The following is a 26,795-nucleotide window of genomic DNA, read 5'->3' as shown; positions in this document are numbered from 1 at the left end:
TTATATCTGGAGAGCTGTAATGTCACTCCTGTATAATATGTCATTATATCTGGAGAGTGGCGATGTCACTCCTGTATAATATAACTTATATCTGGAAAGTGGTGATGTCACTCCTATATAATATAACATATCTGTAGAGCTGTAATGTCACTCCTGTATAATATGTCATTATATCTGGAGAGCGGTGATGTCACTTCTGTATAATATATCTTATATCTGGAGAGCGGTGATGTCACTCCTGTATAATATAACTTATATCTGGAAAGCAGTGATGTAATCCCTTTAATATAACTTATATCTGGAGAGCGGTGATGTCACTCCTGTGTAATATAACTTATATCTGCAGAGCGGTGATGTCACTCCTGTATAATATATCTTATATCTGGAGAGCGGTGATGTCACTCCTGTATAATAGATCTTATATCTGGAGAGCGGTGATGTCACTCCTGTATAATATATCTTATATCTGGAGAGCAGTGATGTCACTCCTGTATAATATATCTTATATCTGGAGAGCAGTGATGTCACTCCTGTATAATATATCTTATATCTGAGGAGCGGTGATGTCACTCCTGTATAATATAACTTTGGAGTCACAGATGTCACCTGATCAGGGGTTGTTAGATAAGGTGTATTGCTGAATATACAGAATATATAATATAAGAAAAGAAGTTCCCAGATCCCTGCAGGCTTTCATGGCAGTTACAGAAGAAGACAAAGTCAAAGCACTTGTGTCATTTATGGTGAGAAGTACACAACCCCCATTTATATATGAAACTGGCATGTAATCAGCCATGATAAATATGTCACCTGACAAACGGACACATAAATGTAGAAATGAAACGGTTACATTTCTTGAAGGCACTGGTTAAACACGCACGTCCCGCACTGAACAAGGCACTAATTACAGACACAACTAATTACATGTTATCACAGGCAGAATACTCTGAAGCCAGCTGCAGACGAGAGACGTTGTGTGACAGCAAAACGCACAAAAGACTAAGAGGAGAAAGAAAGAGACAGACCCAGAGAGAATGGGGGATGGGAGAGGGGGAGAGAGAGAGAGAGAGAGAGAGAAGGAGAGAGACTGACTGAGAGCAAGGAAGATGGGGAGAGAGAGAAAGAGAGAATAATTGACTGAGAGCAGAAAGAAAGAGAGAGAGAGAGAATGGCTTGAAAAAATGAGGTATAAGAGGAAAGAACAGGAGTTGGGATGGAGAAAGATAAAGAGGAGAGGCAGATAGAGAGTGAGGGGGGGAGAAGCAGACAGATAGAGGGGAGAGATGAGGAGAGATGAGGGGGATGGAAGGAAAGATATGGAGGGTGGAGAAGGCTAAAGATGGAGGGGAGAGGAGGAGAGAAATGGAGAGGAGAGGAAAGAGATGGAGGGGAGGAAAGGAGGAGAGAAATGGAGGGGAAAGGAGATAGATGGAGAAGTGAGAAGGAGAGAGATGGAGGGGAGTGAAGGAGAGAGATGGAGGGGAGTGAAGGAGAGAGATGGAGGGGAGTGAAGGAGAGAGATGGAGGGGAGAGAAGAGAAATGGAGGGAAAAGAAGAGAGATGGAGGGGTGAAAAGGAGAGAGATGGAGGGGAGAGGAGAGAAATGGAGGGGTGAGCAGGAGAGAGAAATGGAGGGAAGAGGAGAGAAATGGAGGGAAGAGGAGAGAAATGGAGGGAAGAGGAGAGAAATGGAGGAAAAAGGAGAGAGATGTAGAGGCGAGAAAGATAGAGATGAAAGGTAGAGGAGGGGACAGGAGACAAATGGAGGGAAGAGAAGGAAAGTGATGAAGGGTAGAGGAGTAAAATGGAGGGGAGAGGAGAGAATTGAGAATTTGAGGGGCGAAAAGGAATGTGTTGAAGGGGAGAGGAGAGAAATGGAGAGAGAAGGAGAAAGATGGAGGGGTGAGAAGGAGAGAGATGAATAGAAGAGGACAGAAATGGAATGGAGAGGAGAGGAGACATGGAGGGGAGAGAAGAGACATGGAGGGAAGAGGAGAGAGATGGAGGGGGGAAAGGAGAGAGGTGGGGGGGGGGGGGGGGGAGAGGAGAGAGATGGGGGGGAGGAGAGGAGAGAGGTGGGGGGGGGGAGAGGAAAAAGATGGAGGGGAGAGGAGAGAGATGGAGGGGAGAGGAAAGATATGGAAGGGCGAGAAGGAAAGCGATGGAGAGGAGAGAAATGGAGGGGCAAGAAGGAGAGAGTTGGAAGGGCAAGAAGGGGAGAGATGGAGGGGAGAGGAGAAGAGAGATGGACAGGGAAAATATTAAAGATGGAGGGGGAGAGGGATACAGGGGAGAGAAATAAAGGGACAGAGGGGAATAATGAGAGAGATGAAGGAAAAAGAAGGAAAGAGATGATGATAGGATGGAGAAGGATAGAGATGGAGAGAACAGAAGGAGAGAGATGAAGGGGAGTGAAGGAAAGAGATGGGGGGGGGGGGGGATTCGGGGGAAGAGCAGGAGAGAGATGGAGAAGAAGGAGAGCTGTGAAGGGGAAAAGAGGAGAGAGCTGGATGGGGAAGAGGATAAAGATGGAGGGGAGAGGGATAGAGGGGAAAGAAAGATGAAAGGGAATATGGAGAGAGATGAAGGAAAGAGTAGAAAATGGAGGGGAGAGGTGGGGGGATAGAGGGGAGCGAAGAAGTGAAATGGAGGGGGAAACGGAAAAAAATGAAGCAAAGAGAAGTAAAAAGATGGGGGGGGGGGAGGAAAGAGATGTGGGGGGGGGGCATGCAGTGGAATAAGGAGAGAGATGGAGGATGGGATGATGGAGGAGGGAGAAGGAGAGATATGAGAATAGAGGGGTCATTGTTTCCAGGCTCCCCCTAACTGTTCTGATGAATAAAGTCTCTTGTTTACAGTGGTAAATAGCGCAAGCTGAAATTTCCACATGGAGCCAAGTGACCTCACCCCTCCCTGCTCTGTTCAGACAGCTCCGCCAACAGTTCAAATCACACAGATAGCCATAAAGAGAGAAGGTTATGCTCCTTTCTCCCTTTAGAATACGTTTACCTCTCTGTGAATTCTTTGTCTTTGGTGCAATGCTGAATTATCTGTACAAGTAGCAAAAGCATATAAAACATTACAAAATTAAAAAAGTAAAAAATAAACTGATCCAAAACCCATATAGTTTTCCTACACCCATCTGGGACACGCCCTTGTTAAATAACTAACACACGTATAGATATATGGAGGAATGGTGCATACTGTCTACTGTTCACAAATCTCTCAAGAGATCTTGAACACTCACCTCTTCCTTACTAGCCGGCCCACGATCAATACCCCGATTCACAGCCTTCCAGGAGCGGGCAGTCAGCATGCAGGCAAAGAGGGGGTATAAATCTCCAGCTCCCATTCGCTGGCTGTACTTGCGGATCCCCTCCATGTCCACTGCAATTAATGCTTGCCAAAGGCGACAGTAGTCCAGGCGGAAGGTGTCAGTTAGTTTCTGTGGGAGAAATGCAGTTCAGCCATCACAGTCTGGAAGTGGGGATATATATGGATACATTGACCTCAATCCCCCCCCCCCCCATTTCTTCACCTGGTACAGTCCATGATCCAGCAGGATGATCTCTGGTCCTCCAAGTTCTGCGCTCTGTCGGACCAAAACATTACCCGGGTGGGGGTCGCAGTGCACGAATCCATGGACAAATATCATTTCACTGTACAGTTTACCCAGAGCACGAGACACCTGGTAAGACAGGAGATGTTCAGCACAGTTTGTACCTGTGACATATTAGCTGCGCATTCTTCATTTTCTACATTATAATTATTTTCCCAGGATTCTTAACCTTGCGTGTCCCAGCGCTGTCCAAATTTCTTAATTCTGCCTGTTGCTGCCAGCCATGCAAAATGCAGCTCACAGCAGCCTCAGGAGAGAAGCAGAGTGTGCACAGAATAGTTTTTTTTTCCGGAAACTCCACCATATAGCTCCAAATTTAAAACATGATAATGGTGTAAAGATATTCAAATGACAAATGAAATAACTATAAAATAATGTATGTATCTAAATAAAATGTACATAGAAGGCTGCTGTGACTTTTTGATGTCTAAAGTGAAAGCAAAATTATTATTAGAGACCAGTGACATCACTGAGAATGCAGCCTATCCATTCACTAGAGACCGGTGACATCACTGAGAATGCAGCCTATCCATTCACTAGAGAGTGGTGACATAACTGAGAATGCAGCCTATCCATTCACTAGAGAACGGTGACATCACTGAGAATGCAGCCTATCCATTCACTAGAGAGCGGTGACATCACTGAGAATGCAGCCTATCCAATCACAAGAGACCGGTGACATCACTGAGAATGCAGGCTATCCAATCACAAAAGGCCGGTGACATCACAGAGAATGCAGCCTATCCAATCACTAGAGACCGGTGACATCACAGAGAATGCAGCCTATCCATTCACTAGAGAGTTACATAGTTACATAGTAGGTGAGGTTGAATAAAGACAATAGTCCATCTAGTTCAACCTGTGTAGGTATGTGTGGCTGTAATCATCTCCCATACCCCTGAATGTTCTGATCCTTGAGATGTAAGTCTAAGAGTCTTTTGAAAGCCACCATACTACCCGCAGAAACCACCTCTTGTGGTAGAGAATTCCACAATCTTGTTGCCCTAACAGTAAAGAACCCCCCGCGTTGCCTGAGGTTAAAACGCTTCTCCTCTAATCGCATTGTATGCCCTCGAGTCCTCATGCAATCCCTTCGAATGAACAGCTTTTTTTCTAAGCTGGGATCCCCATTAAGATATTTATAAATTGCTATCATGTCCCCCCTCAGACGTCTCTTCTCCAGGGAGAATAAATCGAGCGATTGTAGACGCTCTTCATAGTCAAGGTCCTCCAATCCCCTAATTAGTTAGAGTGGTGACATCACTGAGAATGCAGCCTATCCATTCACTAGAGACCGGTGACATCACTGAGAATGCAGCCTATCCATTCACTAGAGACCGGTGACATTACTGAGAATGCAGCCTATCCATTCACTAGAGACCGGTGACATCACTGAGAATGCAGCCTATCCATTCACTAGAGACCGGTGACATCACTGAGAATGCAGCCTATCCATTCACTAGAGACCGGTGACATCACTGAGAATGCAGCCTATCCAATCACAAAAGACCGATGACATCACTGAGAATGCAGCCTATCCAATCACAAAAGACCGGTGACATCACAGAGAATGCAGCCTATCCAATCACTAGAGACCGGTGACATCACAGAGAATGCAGCCTATCCAATCACTAGAGACCGGTGACATCACAGAGAATGCAGCCTATCCATTCACTAGAGAGTGGTGACATCACTGAGAATGCAGCCTATCCATTTACTAGAGACCGGTGACATCACTGAGAATGCAACCTAGAGCTGCACGATTAATCGTATGAAAATCGCGATCTCGATTCACCCCCCCTGACGATCTAAACCTGACATATTCTTGATTCTTTGCATAGCTGAGGGAGCAGAGAAAACAGCTGTGGAAAACTCCCAGTAACTATAAACAAAATGATTACATTGTATCTTTCCTCCCCATTAAGTCTCCCAGTAACTATAAACAAAATGATTACATTGTACCTTTTCCTTCCCTCTGCCAGGGAGAAAGGAAGTTTAACCTCTTAAAGACTAGACCTTTCTCTGACACTTGTTGCTTGCAAGTTAAAATCAGTTTTTTTTGCTAGAAAAGTACTTAAAATCCCCAAACATTTTATATATTTTTTTAGCAGAGACCCTACAGAATAAAATGGCGATTGTTGTAATATTTTATGTCACACTGTATTTGCGCAGCAGTCTTTCAAACGCAATTAATAAACTTTAATGAATAAAAAAAAAAACGTAACAGTGAAGTTATCCCAATTTTTTTTTGTTACACAGAGAATCGTGAGAGAATCGTGATCTTTATTCCAAGCTAAAAAATCGTGATTCTCATTTTGGCCAGAATCGTGCAGCTCTAATGCAACCTATCCATTCACTAGAGACCGGTGACATTACTGAGAATGCAGCCTATCCATTCACTAGAGACCAGTGACATCACTGAGAATGCAGCCTATCAATTCACTAGAGACCGGTGACATCACTGAGAAGGCAGCCTATCCATTCACTAGAGACACGTGACATCACTGAGAATGCAGCCTATCCAGTCACTAGAGACCGGTGACATCACTGAGAATGCAGCCTATGTGTACATTACAGATAAGTGACATCAGAAGGAATGTAAGCTGCCCTGTTATGGGTGATTGATGCTACGTATGCAGAGATGACACCCAGCAATAGTCAGGAATGGAGCTGCAGCATCTCAGCCGGCAGTGTGTGGGTTAAATCCATCGGCAGAGATGAAGGAACAGGGAATCCTCCCTCTCTGAGGGTTGCCGTTCTTGCAGAGGGTGCAGAGTATTGTTCGAGTCTTCTTCAACCCATGTATTAAGGATATCGCAGCCATAATTACAGCTCTGGAGACACAGACCCTGCGGGGGGGAGTCCTGCTGACACGAGGAAGGCTCCCCCCTTTTTCATACACAACACAAGACTCTCCTTAACCCTTCCCTACGACAAAGGATAAATCCACCTCACCTGATTAACGTCAATCTTATTCCGCTCCATGTACTCCCTGTCGTTCACCTGTCCACCTTCCACGTATTCCATCACCAGGAGACGCTTGGTGCTCAGCTCCCAGTGGATTTTGGGAATCTGATGGCAGAACAGAGATCACACATGGAAAGAGTTTTATTTTATAGGCAGCAGTTCTCTGAAAATGGTAAATATTGTACAGGATTGTGTGTATAATATTGTCCCAACCCACCCAAGCTGTCCGAAATAATATCAGAAGACACCATTGCCTCTAATAAAACCATGTTCAGTGGATTCTGGGAATCTGATGGCAGAACAGAGATCACACATGGGAAGAGTTTTATTTTATAGGCAGCAGTTCTCTGAAAATGGTAAATATTGTACAGGATTGTGTGTATAATATTGTCCCAACCCGCCCAAGCTGTCCGCCTGTCCGCAATAATATCAGAAGACACCATCCCCTCTAATAAAACCATGTTCACTCACCTTGAGGAAGGGAAACCTGGACACCATGTCCGCTAGTTTTTCTGCATTCCGCCCCTCGTTAACAAAGTCAAGTTCCATCGGAAGGTTCTTCTTCGCCTCCTCTATGAGCCACATGAACTCAAACTGCGGGAAGATCTTCTTCACAATGTGGAGGAGAACCTGGAGAAGACAGGCCGAGGAGTTATAGAGCACCAGAATCCTAACCGTACATGGGACGCCCACCATAGGCCGAGAGTCACCAAGATCCCGGTAACAACCGAACGCGGTGATCATATTATACAAGGACACAGCAATTATAACAGAAATAAACTCCAACTGGATGGCGTTTTAAATTGTTCTGTGTATTTTACGTTTTTACTTTTATGTGTTATTTTATTATATTTATTAATAACACTATTTTGTATTATTATTTTAGTTATTAACAAAAAATTGTTTATTTTACTTATTATTTTTATTGTGTATTTAATTGTTTATTATATTTATTAATAACATTATTATTATTAATGTAATTATTAACCAAAAATATTTTTTATTTTTTTTTTGTGTATTTTACATTTTTATTTATGTATTTGTTTGTTCATTATTTTATTATACGTATTAAAGAGGTTGTAAACTCAAAAAAAACAAAAAAAAAAAAACTCTGTAAGACAAAGGCATAATGAGCTAGTATGCATCGCATACTAGCTCACTATGAAATACTTACCTTAGAACGAAGCCCCTGCAGTGCTGCCCGCTCGGAAGTGACACAGCCGACATGTTCGGTCGTCCTGCTTCCTGGTTCCCATCTTCCGGCCATCTTATGGGCCAGAGGCGTGATGACATCACGCGCGTTGGAGCCGCCGTTCACGGCACAGGGCTCTGAAGGAACAGAACGGGTGGCCTTTCCTTCAGTGCGCATGCGCCGATGACGTCATCGGCTGCATTAAAAGTAAATATCTCCTGTTCGGCCGCCCGGCTTCCTGGTTCGCATCCTCTGGCCATTTGATTGGCCAGAGACGCGATGACCTGCAGTGCCGCCCGCTCAGATGTGACACGGCCGACATGTTCGGTCGTCCGGCTTCCTGGTTCGCATCTTCCGAGCATCTGTTTGGCCGGAGGCGTGATGGGATCACGCACATGGGAGCCGCCGTTCACGACACAGGGCTCTGAAGGAACGGCACGGGTGGCCGTTCCTTTAGAGCGCATGCTCCAATGACATCATCGGCTGCATGAAAAGTAAATATCTCCTAAATGGTGCAAGAAGATATTTACAGTACCTATAGGTAAGCCTTATTATAGGCTTACCTATAGGTACAAGTTATAACAGTGGGTTTACAACCTCTTTAATAACAATTTTATCTATTATTATTATTTTAATTATTAACAAAAATATTTTTTATTTTGTTTATTACCTTATGGTGTTATTTGAAGTTTTTTTAAAATTGATTAATTATGTTATTATATGTATTCATTACAATATTATCTATTATTATTTGAATTATTAATGATCATACTTATTTTGTTTATTATTTTTATTGTGTATTTGACATTTTTATTTATGTATTTATTAATTTATTATAAGTATTAAGAACAATATGAATTATTATTATTTATTATTATTTTAATTATTAACAAAAATATGCTTTTTTAAAAATTGTTTTTATTGTGCATTTGACACTTTTATTTATTTATTTATTATATGTAGAAATGACTAAATTATTTTGTGTTATTATTTTAATTTTTAACAATAATATCTTTTATATTACTTATTATTTTTATTGTCTATTTGATATTTTTATTATATTATTATATTTATTAATATAATAATAATCATCATTTTAATTAGTATTAACAAAAATAAAGATTTTTTTATTGTGTTTTGGACATTTTTACTGTGTGACTTGCTGCAGCCTCTAATGCACACTGTGAGAAGGTCACAGTGTGCGGTGAAATCAGAGCAGCCTGTACAGCTGTGTAAGGTAGAGTGGAAGGTTGGATTCATAACTGACCTCCATGAGAAGTATATCGAGGGAACTCTGATTCTGCACTTTGGGATGCTGAACCTTCACAGCGACTGTGCGGCCGTCCTTCAGAACTGCGCGGTGCACCTGAGCCAATGACGCTGCACCCAGCGGCGCCTCCTCAAACCGCTCAAAGACTTCATTGGCCTAAAGGAAAGAGAAGGATGATGGTGACATCGGGCAGCATTAATCACCTGAGGCTCCACCATCTACAGCCCACCAAGACGCCCAGCACCTATAAACACCCGACAGCCACCCACCCCCTCCCCCGCTGCGCTCAGATTTTCCTTCACTTTGTGTGTTTTGTTTTTTTTTCATTGGTGAATAATTGAGCTAATCTCTCCCCTCTCCAGACTGCAAAAACTGCCGCAATAAATCTCAGTTTGATATCGTTTTATTAGGCACGAGGAGAGCGATTTATGAATACATTGTGACCCCGTCCTGATGGCCCTATCAGATGTGAGGATGGCTGATTAATTACAGCTCATAATAAGCCAATGCTCGGCATACAAACAGCCATCCATCAGTGCCCGTCCCTGCACCCGCCACGCCACACCGCCACGCCGATGATAAAAGACACAATAAACAGAATTATATTAATCTGGCCCAACATGGGAGGGTTAACCCTCTACCACCCAGACATCACTGGGTTACCCCTCCTTCCACCCAGACACCACAGGGTTACCGCCTTCCACCCAGACACCACGGGGTAACCCCCTTTGACCCAGACACCACAGGGTTACCGCCTGCCACCCAGACACCACAGGGTTACCCCCTTCCACCCAGACACTACAGGGTTACCGCCTTCCACCCTTCCACCCAGACACCACGGGGTAACCCCCTTTGACCCAGACACCACAGGGTTACCGCCTGCCACCCAGACACCACAGGGTTACTCCCTTCCACCCAGACACCACGGGGTTACCCCCTTCCACCCAGACATTACAGGGTAACCCCCTGCCACCCAGACACCACAGGGTTACTCCCTTCCACCCAGACACCACGGGGTTACCCCCTTCCACCCAGACATTACAGGGTAACCCCCTGCCACCCAGACACCACAGGGTTACTCCCTTCCACCCAGACACCACGGGGTTACCCCCTTCCACCCAGACATCACAGGGTAACCCCCTTCCACCCAGACACCACGGGCTAACCCCCTTCCACCCAGACACCACAGGGTTACCCCCTTCCACCCAGACACCACGGGCTAACCCCCTTCCACCCAGACACCACAAGGTTACCCCCTTCCACCCAGACACCACAGGGTTACCGCCTTCCACCCAGACATCACGGGGTAACCCCCTTTGACCCAGACACCACAGGGTTACCGCCTGCCACCCAGACACCACAGGGTTACTCCCTTCCACCCAGACACCACGGGGGTTACCCCCTTCCACCCAGACATTACAGGGTAACCCCCTGCCACCCAGACACCACAGGGTTACTCCCTTCCACCCAGACACCACGGGGTTACCTCCTTCCACCCAGACATCACAGGGTAACCCCCTTCCACCCAGACACCACGGGCTAACCCCCTTCCATCCAGACACCACAGGGTTACCCCCTTCCACCCAGACACCACGGGCTAACCCCCTTCCACCCAGACACCACAGGGTTACCCCCTTCCACCCAGACACCACGGGGTAACCTCCTTCCACCCAGACACCACAGGGTTACCGCCTTCCACCCAGACACCACGGGGTACCCCCTTCCACCCAGACACCATGGGGTACCCCCTTCCACCCAGACACCATGGGGTTACCCCCTTCCACCCAGACACCATGGGGTACCCCCTTCCACCCAGACACCACGGAGTAGCCCCCTGCCACCCAGACACCACAGGGTTACCCCCTTCCACCAAGACACCACAGGGCAACCCCCTTCCACCCAGACACCACAGGACTACTACTGCCTTCCACCCAGACACCACGGGGTAACCCCCTTTGACCCAGACACCACAGGGTTACCGCCTTCCACCCAGACACCACGGAGTAACCCCCTTCCACCCAGAGACCACGGGGTAACCCCCTTCCATCCAAACACCACGGGGTAACCCCCTTCCACCAAGACACCACGGGGTTACTTCCTACCACCCAGATACCACAGGGTTAACCCCTTCCACCCAGACACAACGGGGTAACCCCCTTCCACCCAGACACCACAGGGTTATCCCCTTCCACCCAGTCACCATGGGGTAACCCCCTTCCACCCACTCACCATGGGGTAACCCCCTTCCACCCAGACACCACGGGGTTACCCCCTTCCACCCAGACATCACAGGGTAACCCCCTACCACCCAGACACCACAGGGTTAGCCCCTTCCACCCAGACACCACAGGGTTACCCCCTTCCACCCAGACACCACAGGGTTACCCCCTTCCACCCAGACACCACAGGGTTGCCCCCTTCCACCCAGACACCACAGGGTAACCCCCTGCCACCCAGACACCACAGGGCTACTGCCTTCCACCCAGACACCACGGAGTAACCCCCTTCCACCCAGACACCACAGGGTTACCCCCTTCCACCCAGACACCACAGGGTTACCCCCTTCCACCCAGACACCACAGGGTTACCCCCTTCCACCCAGACATCACAGGGTAACCCCCTGCCACCCAGACACCACAGGGTCACCCCCTTCCACCCAGACACCACGGGGTAACCTCCTTCCACCCAGACACCACAGGGTTACTGCCTTCCACCCAGACACCACTGGGCAACCCCCTTCCACCCAGACACCACAGGGCAACCCCCTGCAAACCAGACACCACAGGGTTACCCTCTGCCACCCAAACACCATAGGGCAACCCCCTTCCACCCAGACACCACGGGGTAACCCCTTGCCACCCAGACACCACAGGGCAACCCCCTTCCACCCAGACACCACGGAGTAACCCCCTTCCACCCAGAGACCACGGGGTAACCCCCTTCCATCCAAACACCACGGGGTAACCCCCTTCCACCAAGACACCACGGGGTTACTTCCTACCACCCAGATACCACAGGGTTAACCCCTTCCACCCAGACACAACGGGGTAACCCCCTTCCACCCAGACACCACAGGGTTATCCCCTTCCACCCAGTCACCATGGGGTAACCCCCTTCCACCCACTCACCATGGGGTAACCCCCTTCCACCCAGACACCACGGGGTTACCCCCTTCCACCCAGACATCACAGGGTAACCCCCTACCACCCAGACACCACAGGGTTAGCCCCTTCCACCCAGACACCACAGGGTTACCCCCTTCCACCCAGACACCACAGGGTTACCCCCTTCCACCCAGACACCACAGGGTTGCCCCCTTCCACCCAGACACCACAGGGTAACCCCCTGCCACCCAGACACCACAGGGTTACTGCCTTCCACCCAGACACCACGGAGTAACCCCCTTCCACCCAGACACCACAGGGTTACCCCCTTCCACCCAGACACCACAGGGTTACCCCCTTCCACCCAGACATCACAGGGTAACCCCCTGCCACCCAGACACCACAGGGTCACCCCCTTCCACCCAGACACCACGGGGTAACCTCCTTCCACCCAGACACCACAGGGTTACTGCCTTCCACCCAGACACCACTGGGCAACCCCCTTCCACCCAGACACCACAGGGCAACCCCCTGCAAACCAGACACCACAGGGTTACCCTCTGCCACCCAAACACCATAGGGCAACCCCCTTCCACCCAGACACCACGGGGTAACCCCCTGCCACCCAGACACCACAGGGCAACCCCCTTCCACCCAGACACCACGGGGTAACCCCCTGCCACCCAGACACCACGGGGTAACCCCCTTCCACCCAGACACCACGGGGTAACCCCCTTCCACCCAGACAACACAGGGTTACCCCCTTCCACCCAGACACCACAGGGTTACCCCCTTCCACCCAGACACCACAGGGTAACCCCCTGCCACCCAGACACCACAGGGTTACCGCCTTCCACCCAGACACCATGGGGTACCCCCTTCCACCCAGACACCACGGAGTAGCCCCCTGCCACCCAGACACCACAGGGTTACCCCCTTCCACCAAGACACCACAGGGCAACCCCCTTCCACCCAGACACCACAGGACTACTACTGCCTTCCACCCAGACACCACGGGGTAACCCCCTTTGACCCAGACACCACAGGGTTACCGCCTTCCACCCAGACACCACGGAGTAACCCCCTTCCACCCAGAGACCACGGGGTAACCCCCTTCCATCCAAACACCACGGGGTAACCCCCTTCCACCAAGACACCACGGGGTTACTTCCTACCACCCAGATACCACAGGGTTAACCCCTTCCACCCAGACACAACGGGGTAACCCCCTTCCACCCAGACACCACAGGGTTATCCCCTTCCACCCAGTCACCATGGGGTAACCCCCTTCCACCCACTCACCATGGGGTAACCCCCTTCCACCCAGACACCACGGGGTTACCCCCTTCCACCCAGACATCACAGGGTAACCCCCTACCACCCAGACACCACAGGGTTAGCCCCTTCCACCCAGACACCACAGGGTTACCCCCTTCCACCCAGACACCACAGGGTTACCCCCTTCCACCCAGACACCACAGGGTTGCCCCCTTCCACCCAGACACCACAGGGTTACCCCCTTCCACCCAGACACCACAGGGTTACCCCCTTCCACCCAGACACCACAGGGTTACCCCCTTCCACCCAGACATCACAGGGTAACCCCCTGCCACCCAGACACCACAGGGTCACCCCCTTCCACCCAGACACCACGGGGTAACCTCCTTCCACCCAGACACCACAGGGTTACTGCCTTCCACCCAGACACCACTGGGCAACCCCCTTCCACCCAGACACCACAGGGCAACCCCCTGCAAACCAGACACCACAGGGTTACCCTCTGCCACCCAAACACCATAGGGCAACCCCCTTCCACCCAGACACCACGGGGTAACCCCTTGCCACCCAGACACCACAGGGCAACCCCCTTCCACCCAGACACCACGGGGTAACCCCCTGCCACCCAGACACCACGGGGTAACCCCCTTCCACCCAGATACCACGGGGTAACCCCCTTCCACCCAGACAACACAGGGTTACCCCCTTCCACCCAGACACCACAGGGTTACCCCCTTCCACCCAGACACCACAGGGTAACCCCCTGCCACCCAGACACCACAGGGTTACCGCCTTCCACCCAGACACCACGGAGTAACCCCCTTCCACCCAGACCCCACAGGGTTACCCCCTTCCACCCAGACATCACAGGGTAACCCCCTGCCACCCAGACACCACAGGGTCACCCCCTGCCACCCAGACACCACAGGGTAACCTCCTTCCACCCAGACACCACAGGGTTACTACCGCCTTCCACCCAGACACCACGGGGTAACCCCCTTTGACCCAGACACCACAGGGTTACCGCCTTCCACCCAGACACCACGGAGTAACCCCCTTCCACCCAGAGACCACGGGGTAACCCCCTTCCATCCAGACACCACGGGGTTACTTCCTACCACCCAGACACCACGGGGTAACCCCCTTCCACCAAGACACCACGGGGTTACTTCCTACCACCCAGATACCACAGGGTTACCCCCTTCCACCCAGACACCACGGAGTAACCCCCTTCCACCCAGACACCACAGAGTTACCCCCTTCCACCCAGACACCACGGGGCAACCCCCTTCCACCCAGACACCACAGGGTTATCCTCTTCCACCCAGTCACCATGGGGTAACCCCCTTCCACCCAGTCACCATGGGGTAACCCCCTTCCACCCAGTCACCATGGGGTAACCCCCTTCCACCCAGACACCACAGGGTTATCCCCTTCCACCCAGTCACCACGGGGTAACCCCCTTCCACCCACTCACCATGGGGTAACCCCCTTCCACCCAGACACCACAGGATTACCCCCTTCCACCCAGACATCACAGGGTAACCCCCTGCCACCCAGACACCACAGGGTTACCCCCTTCCACCCAGACACCACAGGGTAACCCTCTTCCACCCAGACACCACAGGGTTACCCCCTTCCACCCAGACACCACAGGGTTGCCCCCTTCCACCCAGACACCACAGGGTAACCCCCTTCCACCCAGACACCACAGGGTTACCCCCTTCCACCCCGACATCACAGGGTAACCCCCTGCCACCCAGACACCACAGGGTCACCCCCTTCCACCCAGACACCACGGGGCAACCCCCTTCCACCCAGACACCACAGGGCAACCCCCTGCAAACCAGACACCACCGCTTGACCCCCTACCAACCAGAAACCAAAGGATAACCCCCTTCTAACCAGACACCACAGGGTTACCCCTGCCACCCAGACACCACAGGGCAACCCCCTGCCACCCAGACACCACAGGGTACCCCCCCCCACCACCCAGACACCAAAGGGTTGACCCCCTGCCAACCAGACACTACAGGGCAACCCCTTGCCACCCAGAAACCACAGGGTTACCCCCTTCTACCCAGACCCCACAGGACAACCTCCTTCCACCCAGACACCAAAAGCTTACTCCATTGCCACCCAGAAATGATAGGGTTACCCCCCCCCCCCCCGGTCACCCAGACCCAAACACCATTATTTAACCCAGACTAGTGCAGGGGCATCACCTCTTTGCCCAGTTCTTCTCGGATAACGTGCAGCACATCGGGCAGCGGAGTGGGTGGGGCCTGGCTGTGCAGAACACTGAGGGTGCGGGTATATTCTGGTGGTAGCAGGTACTCCAGGGCGCCAAGGTGCTGCCCCACCTTGATGAAGGTGCCCCGGTTGGCACAGCAAAGGTCCAGTAGTTGGTGGGCAGAGCGGCTGTGTATCTGTGGGAAAACAGTGTTTTGGCGTCAGAACATACAGATATAGTTCACCAGATTTAAAGAGGAACTCTACTTTCATGGAAAAAAAATAGTAAATAAAAAAATAATAATAGAACATACACGATTGCCACACAAGTTATATAGTAATTGAATGTTATTAAAAATGACCCTTCCTGTAATCTTCTGTAAAAAGCAATATGGCAACCTGGAGGTGTTCTGTACACAGATGGTATAGAGACCTCTGCCCAGGAATCTCATTTCCTGCTTGTGTGATTGGCTCACCATATTTCCCAGAAGTCTGCATTAAGATACAAGTCAGATTTTCAGCATCCCCTGCAACAAAAATGTCATTTTTGGTGAGATACTCCCAACAAGAAATAACGTCTAAAGGGATGCAGACCCTGCCACTTTCCTTTTTAGAGCCCTGCAAGTGCAGCAGCTGATTGATAATTATAAAATCACTCCCATACAGACCCACTCCGCACAATGACACAGACAGACAAACAGCTATTTCTTCAGAACAGCAAAAGGTAGGAATCTGCAACAAAGTTTGTTTCAATCCCTGCAGTGTACAGAGATCACCCAGAGGGGAATATTTTCTTCTCAACAAAAGTGGAGTTACTCTTTAAACTCAGCACACATAACAATCTGACTGCAGGGCTCGTCCCCTTGTCCCGGCCCTGCCCTTACAGCCTCAATCTGCTGAAAGAAATGATCGAAAATTGTAACTATGTAACCTCTTGCTGCCCACGTAATGCACATCTGCGGTGACAAAGAGAGTGGGCTATAATGGCACACGTGGCACACATGCATCAATGGGCAGCAGAACTTTCTGTGCTGAGAGCGTGCACTGTGGGCTAGCTTCCAATCATGTGACCACTGTAACAGCCAATCACAGTGCTCACATGGTGGAGACAGCTTCCCCCCCGCTCCGCCCCTTCCCTCGGCAGGAGGGATTCCCCTGTCAGCACTGTCTGTGTTGATGGAGGAATCGTGTGAATTTAAGTCCTGCAAGCCGTGGTTACAACTTGAGAGGGGTTATGGCCAGGTTAAGGGGGGTTATAGCCAGCTTAAGGGGGATATAGCCAGCTCAAGGGGGGTTATGGCCAGCTTAGGGGGGTTATGGCCAGCTCAAGGAGGGGTTATGGCCAGTTTAAGGGGGTTTATGGTCAGCTTAAGGGGGTTATGGCCAGTTTAAGGGGGGTTATGGCCAGTTTAAGGGGGTTAAGAGGGGTTATGGCCAGCTCAAGGAGGGCTTATGGCCAGCTTAAGGGGGTTTATGGCCAGTTTAAGAGGGTTTATGGCCAGCTTAAGGGGGTTATGGCCAGTTTAAGGGGAGATATGGCCAGCTTAAGAGGGTTAAGGGGTGTTATGGCCAGTTTAAGGGGGTTAAGAGGGGTTATGGCCAGCTTAAGGGTGAAAGGACGGTTATGGCCAGCTTAAGGGGGTTAAGTGGGGTTTTGGCTAGCTTGAGGAAGTTAAGGGGGTTTATGGCCAGTTTAAGGGGGTTAGGGGGGATTATGGCCAGCTTATGGGGGGTTATGGCCAGCTGAAGGGGGTTAAGGGGGGTTATGGCCAGCTTAAGGGGGGTTATGGCCAGCTGAAGTGGGTTAAGGGGGGTTATGGCCAGTTTAGGGGGTTAAGGGGGGTTATGGCCAGCTTATGGGGGGTTATGGCCAGCATTAGGGGGTTAAGGGGGGTTATGGTCAGCTTAAGGGTGGTTATGGCAAGTTTAGGGGGTTAAGGGGGGGGTTATGGCCAGCTTAAGGGGGTTAAGGGAGGTTATGGCCAGCTTATTGGGGGTTAAGGGGGGTTGTGGCCAGCTTATTGGGGGTTATGGCCAGCTTAAGGGGGTTAAGTGGGGTTTTGGCTAGCTTGAGGAAGTTAGGGGGGGTTATGGCCAGTTTAAGGGGGTTAGGGGGGGTTATGGCCAGCTTATGGCCAGCTGAAGGGGGTTAAGGGGGGTTATGGCCAGCTTAAGGGGATTAAGGGGGGTTATGGCCAGCTTAAGGGGGGTTATGGCCAGCTGAAGTGGGTCAAGGGGGGTTATGGCCAGTTTAGGGGGTTAAGGGGGGTTATGGCCAGCTTATGGGGGGTTATGGCCAGCATTAAGGGGTTAAGGGGGGTTATGGTCAGATTAAGGGTGGTTATGGCAAGTTTAGGGGGTTAAGGGGGGTTGTGGCCAGCTTATTGGGGGTTATGGCCAGCTTAAGGGGGTTAAGTGGGGTTTTGGCTAGCTTGAGGAAGTTAGGGGGGGTTATGGCCAGTTTAAGGGGGTTAGGGGGGGTTATGGCCAGCTTATGGCCAGCTGAAGGGGGTTAAGGGGGGTTATGGCCAGCTTAAGGGGATTAAGGGGGGTTATGGCCAGCTTAAGGGGGGTTATGGCCAGCTGAAGTGGGTCAAGGGGGGTTATGGCCAGTTTAGGGGGTTAAGGGGGGTTATGGCCAGCTTATGGGGGGTTATGGCCAGCATTAAGGGGTTAAGGGGGGTTATGGTCAGATTAAGGGTGGTTATGGCAAGTTTAGGGGGTTAAGGGGGGGTTATGGCCAGCTTAAGGGGGTTAAGGGAGGTTATGGCCAGCTTATTCGGGGTTAAGGGGGGTTGTGGCCAGCTTATTGGGGGTTATGGCCAGCTTCAGGGGGTTAAGGGGGGGCCAGGTTATGGCCAGCTTCAGGGGGTTAAGGTGCATCTTTATGATGTGAACAATCAGAGTACAATACTGTCATCACACATATAGTTTCCCCGAAGGTGGGAAAAGTTTGGGTGGTGCCCCATTGTTCTCTGTCTGTGGTCCTCCAGTACACTATTGCTATGCCTGACAAGTCCTATGTAGGAGTCCTGAACATCCTTCTGCAGCAGTCAGGATCCCGTGTGTGAGGTCAGAGGTCAGGCATTCCAAACATGGGGGGAAAATAATGTTCATTACATGGCAGTCATGTGACCTTTCTATGGCGGTATGGGAGGAGAGTCTAGTATAAGCAGTCATACTACAGTACCTGGTGATTCATTTTCAGTCTTTATTGATTAGGAAAGCAATGTATGGCCAACGCATTTCGGGGGATGCAGACTTTTTCAGAGCTTAGGTGAGGTCTTGTGGTTAGGTTTATACTGCACATACTGTATACTGGTGTGAAAATATGGGGACCTGGATACTGGAATGATGTGAAAAATCATTTGGACCTGGGTACAGCCGCTTGTAGTCCCTGTACAGGGAGAAGCAGCACCAATCAGTTGTTTTGCAATGCAGGGATCATGTTGACAGGAGGAGAGAGCAGAGTGACAAGGAGATGAATGTTTCAGGGCAAGGCCTGTGACAGAATGGGTTCTCAGGGAGGTGGTTGAATAATGCTGGCCGTCAGTAAATCTGGAATACTGAGGACATCTACTGGAGGAATAGAAACACTGCAGGGGACAGCTCTGGGCTGAAGATGAGGATTGCTGCAAAAGCAGTTCTTAGCTTTTAACTGGAATGTGAATGTATTGCTTAAACTGCAAAAGCAGCCATAACCTTTAGATATATAAAATAAAATGTGTTCAAATACTAAAAAAAAAAAAAAAAAAAAGGTGAGAAAAGACACACAATATTCTGCTCAGTATCGTATAATAACTTTCAGGCAAAGCTCTGTAATTGAATGTGTCACCTCTAGTAGGATTTCCCAGTAAAGCGAACCAATGGCATGCAGTAACTTACAGTACAGAAACCACTCAGATTACCACTGCCTGCAGTAAGCTCAGTGAGAGATGAATTCTGATTGGCTGATATTTTCATTGCTCAGGTCTCACTATATTCGAATTCCCAGTCCAGCTTGTTTGTTACTGGTTACCAGACAGTGGGGCTGAATTACTAAAACTGGAGAGTGAAAAAATCTGCTTCAGCTGTACATGGTAGCCAATCAGCTCCTAACTTTAGCTTATTTAAACCACTTGAAGACCAGGCCTTCTCAGGAACTTTTAAACAAAATGTTTAAATTAGTATTTTTTGCTGGAAAATTACATATAACCCCCAAAATTATATATTTTTTGTAGCAGAGACCCTAGAGAATAAAATGGCGATTGTTAATTTTTAATGTAAAATAATGTTTTATTTCACACGGTATTTGCGCTGCGGTCTTTTATACGCAATTTTTGGGGAAAAAATACACTTTAATGAATAAAAAAAAAAAAAAAAACACAATATTTACCCCAATTTTTTTGTATAATGTAAAAGATGATGTAATGCAGAGTAAATAGACACCTAACATGTCATGCTTTAAAATTGCGCACGCTCATGGAATGGCGACAAACATTGGTACTTTAAAATCTCCATAGGCGACGTTTTAAAAATGTTTACAGATTACCAGTTTAAAGTTAAAGAAGATGTCTAGAGCTAGAATTATTGCTCTCACTCTAACGTTCGCGGTGATACCTCACATGTGTGGTTTGAACGCTGTTTACATTAATGCGTGAGTGACTTATATACGCGTTCACTTCCGTGCTCAAGCTCGGAGGGATAAGGCGCTTTAAATTTTTTTTTTTTTTTCTTATTTATTTTACTTTTTATTTTTTATTCTTACATTGTCCCTTTATTTATTTATTTATTTTTATTCTTACACTGTCTCTTTATTTAATTTATTGTTTCTTATTTATTTTACTTTTTATTTTTTATTCTTATGCTGCAATACACTATATGAAAAATCTTTTAAACTCATTTTCGAAAAACGAACACTCGGCCGTGAGAGCAAACGATAGTGCCATCATGTAATGACCGATAAATCATTCAATGAACATACATTAATCAATTTTTTTGTTTGTTTTTTCACATATACCTAGTGCAAACAGTTTGGACTAGAAAAACATAAACCTTTCAATTTATTGTTCGTTCGGCAGAAAATTTCCAAACTTGTCCTTCGTTTTTTTTGGCTCAAAAACGTCACAACTGATTACCGATTTGTGCCCTTTAACTGGCCGAAAAACTAACCCACTGTCCAAATGACCGAATTTCAGTCAATTTTTCGTATAGTGTATGGCCACCATTACACTGTCCATTTATTTATTTATTTTTATTCTTACACTGTCCCTTTATTTATTTATATTTCTTATTTATTTTACTTTTATTTTTTATTCTTACACTGTCCATTTATTTATTTTTATTTCTACACTGTCCCTTTATTTGTTTATTTTATCACTTTTATTCCTAATACAAGGAATGTAAATATCCCTTGTAATACAAATAAGGATGACAGGTCCTCTTTATGGAGAGATCTGGGGTCAAAAAGACCCCCAAATCTACCACGTACCTTTAAAAACAAAAGAAAAAAGTTTTCTTGAACTTTAGCTTTACAAAAGAAAAAAAATGATTTAATATGGCCTGGGAACAGGAAGTGACATCAGATGTCACTCCGGTCCTCCAGGGGCATAGAGACCAGTGGCGGCCATCTTGGCCTCACTCTGCTCCTTACCCAGTTAGCGATTGCATCGGATCATTCCCAGGCTTTCTTATTTATTTTACTTTTTATTCTTACACTGTGCCTTTATTTATTTATTTTTATTCGTACGCTATCCCTTTATTTATTTATTTCTCTTTTTTTTTTTACATTCTTACACTGTCCCTTTATTTATTTTTTATTCTTACACTGTTCCTATTTTTATTTATTTATTTTTCCTATTTATTTTACTTTTTGTTCTTACACTGTCCCTTTATTTAATAATTTTTTTTCATACACTATCCCTTTATTTTTTCGCCCTGTGTGCATGAGGCCTTTTAGTAAATCCCGCAGTGTGTGGGGTAATTGCTGGTGGTGCTCCATACCTGGGACTTGATGACATCATATTCCTGCGTCCCTGGAGAAACGTTGCGGAGGTTAATGAGGTAATCACAGGTAATGGCCGCCGTCTGTAGGAAGAGGAAACACATTTCTCATAATAAAAGCAGAAAAACAAGACCCTTCCCCCGTTCATCCACTTGCTGGTGACATTTTATAATAAAACCTTTCCATTTCCATGATAGAAGCTATTTTCCATCCTGTGATGTCATCACCGGGTCTCTGATTTCCCATCCTGTGATGTCATCACTGGGTTTCTGATTTCCCATCCTGTGATGTCATCACTGGGTCTCTGATTTCCCATCCTGTGATGTCATCACCGGGTCTCTGATTTCCCATCCTGTGATGTCATCACTGGGTCTCTGCGCTTCTCTATGCAATGCAGGCAGATCATGGCTCGGGGGAGGGTGCTGTACATAGCCTGCCTCGGTTCTCTGCTCAGGGGACCTCAGCCTTGATGCAAGCAGTAGGCTGGCTCTTGGGAAGAGGAGGAGTTCCCCGGCAGACTGTATTTGCATGCAGACCACGTGTGATGCTGGGCCTCCAAAAAAGGAAGAACTGAAAGCCAATGAGTGAAAAGGGAGGGCCAGGGACAGTCAGGCTGGGGAGGAAAGTGTTAGATGATGCTGGAAGGCCTCCATACAGGAAATTAAGTGGGAATAATAGTGCCCCATCATTGGTGTCAGTGGGAGGAATAGTGCCCCATCATTGGTATCAGTGGGAGGAATAGTATCCCATCATTAGTGTCAGTGGGAGGAATAATGCCCCATCATTGGTGTCAGTGGGAGGAATATTGCCCCATCATTGGTGTCAGTGGGAGGAATAGTGTCCTATCATTGGTGTCAGTGAGAGGAATAGTGCCCCATCACTGGTGTCAGTGGGAGGAATATTGCCCCATCATTGGTGTCAGTGGGAGGAATATTGCCCCATCATTGGTGTCAGTGGGAGGAATAGTGTCCTATCATTGGTGTCAGTGAGAGGAATAGTGCCCCATCACTGGTGTCAGTGGGAGGAATAGTGCCCATCATTGGTGTCTGTGGGAGGAATAGTGTCCCATCATTGGTGTCAGTGGGATGAATAGTGCCCCATCATTGGTGTCAGTGGGAGGAATAGTATCCCATCATTGGTGTCAGTGGGAGGAATAGTGCCCCATCATTGGTATCAGTGGGAGGAATAGTATCCCATCATTGGTATCAGTGGGAGGAATAGTATCCCATCATTGGTGTCAGTGGGGGGGAATAGTGTCCCATCATTGGTGTCAGTGGGAGGAATAGTGTCCCATCATTGGTGTCAGTGGGAGGAATAGTGTCCCATCATTGGTGTCAGTGGGAGGAATAGTGTACTCTGCTACATATACTTGGTAAAGAAAATCCCAATAAGCGTATATTGATTGGTTAGCCCAAAAGTTATCACTTCAACAAATTATGGGATATATACTGGAATTTTTATCTTTTAAATTTTTTTATACTAGTAATGGCTGCGATCAGTGACTTAAAGCGGGGCAGCAATATTGCGGCGGTCATTCTGACACGAACTGACACTTTGCGGGAACCGGTGACAACCGGAAACCAGTGACACTAATACAGTGATCAGTGCTAAAAATACACACTGTCACTGTGCTAATGACACTGGCTGGGAAGGAGTTAAACATCTAGGGCGATCAAAGGGTTAAATGTGTGCCTAGCCAGTGTTTTTGTGTACAGTGTGCTGCTTTTACTAAGGGATACGCTGGATTTTATTCTCTGCTTTGCAGGGAAACAAAATCCAGCACATTCCTGCTGACAGGATGGATCTCTGCATTGCTTATAGACATATATTGGCGGGCACCCGCTGATCGGCTTCTGCTGTACTTACCACAATCCAGAGCACTAAGTGTCATTTCTTTCAGCTTCCTCTGCTATCAGCATGAGTCAATTCTGACAAGTTTTCCTGACACCAAGAGAAAAATGGTGACACAGAAGGGATCTCCAACTGACTGACAGCCTTATCTTTGTTCCTGTGTGCTGTGCGAAGGAGGTGTGTCCCTTCCCTCCAATCAGCTCTCAGAGCTCTCCACACTGAGCTCTGCAGAGTGTAATTTAAGCTCCCTTTTTTTTTCTCACAGCTAAGACCAGCTTTATAAATGTATCGCTTTGAAGGAATGTAAAGAATGGAAGACTGCAGATCACTGCACTGAGTATATGTAAGGGTTTACAACCACTTTAACCAGTTGCCGACCGCCCCACGCAGATTTACTGTGGCAGGGCGGCTCGTCTGCGCATAATCACGTAGATCTACGTGAATATGTGCACGCGGTCTCGGCGGCGTGCGCACGCGCTCTCAGAGCCGCTCTCCTGCTGTGATTAGACACAGCGGGACCCAGACCGAGGCAAAAGCGGGCTTGATCGATGCCGGCCTCCCGCGGTCTTCAGAGAAACTAACAGGAGAGCCGCCTGCCTATGTAAACAAAGCAGGCGGCTCTCCTGTCAGACAGGCACAGTGAGATCCTGTGTCTCAGCTAAGCTGAAACCCCAATCTCTATGTGCCTGTCACAGAGTCCCCCCCCCCCCTACAGTCAGTAAGCACATTTAGGCTCACACTTAACCCCTTGCTTACCCCCAGTATTAACCCCTTCCCTGCCAGTGTCACTTATACAGTAACAGTGCATATTATTTAGCACTGATCACTGTATTGGTGTCACTGGTCCCTAAACAGTGTCAAAAATGTCAGTTAAGGGTCTGATCTGTCTGCCGCAATGTCACAGTCCCACTAAAAATCGCTGATCGCCGCCATTGCTGATAAAAACAAAAGAAAAAGTCCAAAAATCTATTCCATGGTTTGTAAACGCGATAACTTTTGCCCAAACCAATTAAAATACGCTTTTTGGTATTTTTTTTTTACCGAAAATATGTAGCAGAATACAAATTGGCCTAAACTGATAAAAAAATTTGATTTTTTTAATTTTTTTTATTGGGAATGTTTTATAGCAGAAAGTAAAAAAATATAGTTTTTTTTTTCAAAATTGACGCTCTTTTTATGTTTATAGCGCGAAATCTAAAAACCGCAGAGGTGATCAAATACCACCAAAAGAAAGCTCTATTTGTGGGGAAAAAAGGACAACAATTGTATTTGGGTACAGCGTCGCACGACCGCCCAATTTTCTGTTAAAGTAACGCAGTGCTGAATTGCAAGAAATGGCCTGGTCATTAAGGGGGTAAAACCTTTCCGGAGCTAAAGTGGATGATTCCTACAGGTGCGACTGAGCGTGCATGTTTCTGCGTGTCACGTGTAGGGCAGCCCATTCATTTCATGCCCTACATGGGAGAACCGCAGAGAACAAGTCCCTGACCCTTTTCCAGAAATATGCCACACCAAACCTCAGGAAGCCATGCGGCTTGGCGCTCGTGAAAACGCGCATTTTCAAATTAGGTGTCATTAACAAATTAGTGCGCATTGGGAAGGTGTGTGATTTTTGGCGCGGTTCCAATAACACAAAAGGTGTGACTCTAGCCATAATGGCACCCGCACGTCTCTGCTAACCATGCATTTTGGCTTTATTCTGGTGTGGCACAATTATGCCAAAGGGTCAGTGACTTCTTTTGCCTGCTTTCTATGCGTAGGGCCGCCTATTGTAATCGATCAGCCACCCTGAGCGCACGGGAACACATGCATGCTTTGTGGCTTCTGCATGGTGTGAAAGGAGCCTAAGGGCTCTTTTACATTGATGGTCGGGGGCGGTAAAAGCAGGCAGATAAGCAATGATTTTACCCCCCTTCCCCAAGTAAGAAATGCAGCCGCTCAGGACTGTACCCACACCCCAGTGGCAGTGCTTTGCTTCACAGCCAAAATTCAATGGCATGTCGAATTTGGCAGCTGAACGTAAGTGAATTCTTCTGTGCCGCAACCGCATGCAAAGCATGCGATTGCGGCACAGTTGGTCGACATTTTTGAGGGTTAAAGCAAGTGACATTATGCCTTTCAAATTCTCTCCGAAAAGCTATCCACCACAGATCACTTTTCAGAGGAGAAGCGGTATAGCCGCACATATGAACAGAGTAGCCTGTCATCCTGATCCTCTTACTTCATTTTAGGGAACTAGAATGCAGATCAGCCATCCAGTCTCCACTAGGACCTCGCTGGCTGTGTGCCCGCTCTAGGTCAGGAGGCAGGCATGACAGCCAGGGAGGTAGCATTTTCAGGCGTCAGCACATGGCAATCTTCTAATGACAGGCTCTGTTAATTATTAGCCAGTGAGGGCAGCCATAGGGGCACTGCCATTGTGGAGTGGATTTGGAAGGTAGAGGTGCTGGAGCCATCTTCTTCGTCCATGCTTCACATCACAGGGGGCCCCTGCTCTGGGGGACTTCTCTCTTCTCCAGCTGAACCCAGTTTAGGGACCGCTTACATATTGGCTGTAGGAATTGAACCACTGGCCGGTGAGCCTGTGTGCAATAGCCTAGTGCAGTGGTCTCCAAACTGCAGCCCTGGGCCTGGATGCACCCCCTTTGCTTGCCTTTATCCGGCTCTTGAGGCATTATTCTTGACACTGACACCCAAGATGTAGTTCTATTCCTTCCACTGACACCAATGCCAAGGAACTATTCTTCCCACTGACACCAATGCCAAGGAACTATTCCTTCCACTGACACCAATGCCAAGGAACTATTCTTCCCACTGACACCAATGCCAAGGAACTATTCCTCCCACTGACACCAATGCCAAGGAACTATTCCTCCCACTGACACCCATGCCAAGGAACTATTCCTCCCACTGACACCAATGCCAATGAACTATTCCTCCCACTGACACCAATGCCAAGGAACTATTCCTCCCACTGACACCAATGCCAAGGAACTATTCCTCCCACTGACACCAATGCCAAGGAACTATTCCTCCCACTGACACCAATGCCAAGGAACTATTCCTCCTACTGACACCAATGCCAAGGAACTATTACTCCCACTGACACCAAAGATGGGACATTATTCTTTTCACTGACACCATCGATGGGGCACTATTTATTTCACTGATATCATTTTCTACTCCCACTGGCCACAGTCTGACTCCCCTTCAGTCTAAAGGGCAGTAAACTGGCCCTTTGTTTAGAAGGTTTGGAGACTCCTGGCCTAGAGAATGCTTAACGGTACCCTTAGATCAGC

The 26,795-nt window shown here is 48.2% G+C and overlaps 1 protein-coding gene across 1 annotated transcript in view; it reads right to left on the bottom strand.

Annotated features, from left to right (window-relative positions):
* Window positions 1-26,795, bottom strand: part of ADCK1 (aarF domain containing kinase 1) — a 39,045-nt gene that overhangs the window by 6,395 nt on the left and 5,855 nt on the right. Inside the window, exons 3-9 of the mRNA XM_082242868.1 lie at window positions 21,645-21,728; window positions 15,656-15,859; window positions 9,046-9,204; window positions 7,058-7,216; window positions 6,575-6,691; window positions 3,539-3,688; window positions 3,248-3,445 (exon numbers count right to left, since the gene is read on the bottom strand). Coding sequence (XP_082098994.1) covers window positions 3,248-3,445; window positions 3,539-3,688; window positions 6,575-6,691; window positions 7,058-7,216; window positions 9,046-9,204; window positions 15,656-15,859; window positions 21,645-21,728 — 1,071 coding nt within the window. The remainder of the gene's footprint in view (window positions 1-3,247; window positions 3,446-3,538; window positions 3,689-6,574; window positions 6,692-7,057; window positions 7,217-9,045; window positions 9,205-15,655; window positions 15,860-21,644; window positions 21,729-26,795) is intronic.

This window comes from Pelophylax lessonae, assembly GCF_965119305.1.
Source record: "Pelophylax lessonae genome assembly, chromosome: 13".
Classification (NCBI taxonomy): Eukaryota; Metazoa; Chordata; class Amphibia; order Anura; family Ranidae; genus Pelophylax; species Pelophylax lessonae.
Note: the sequence above shows the minus strand (reverse complement) of the source record. Positions and strands in the feature narration are given on the sequence as shown.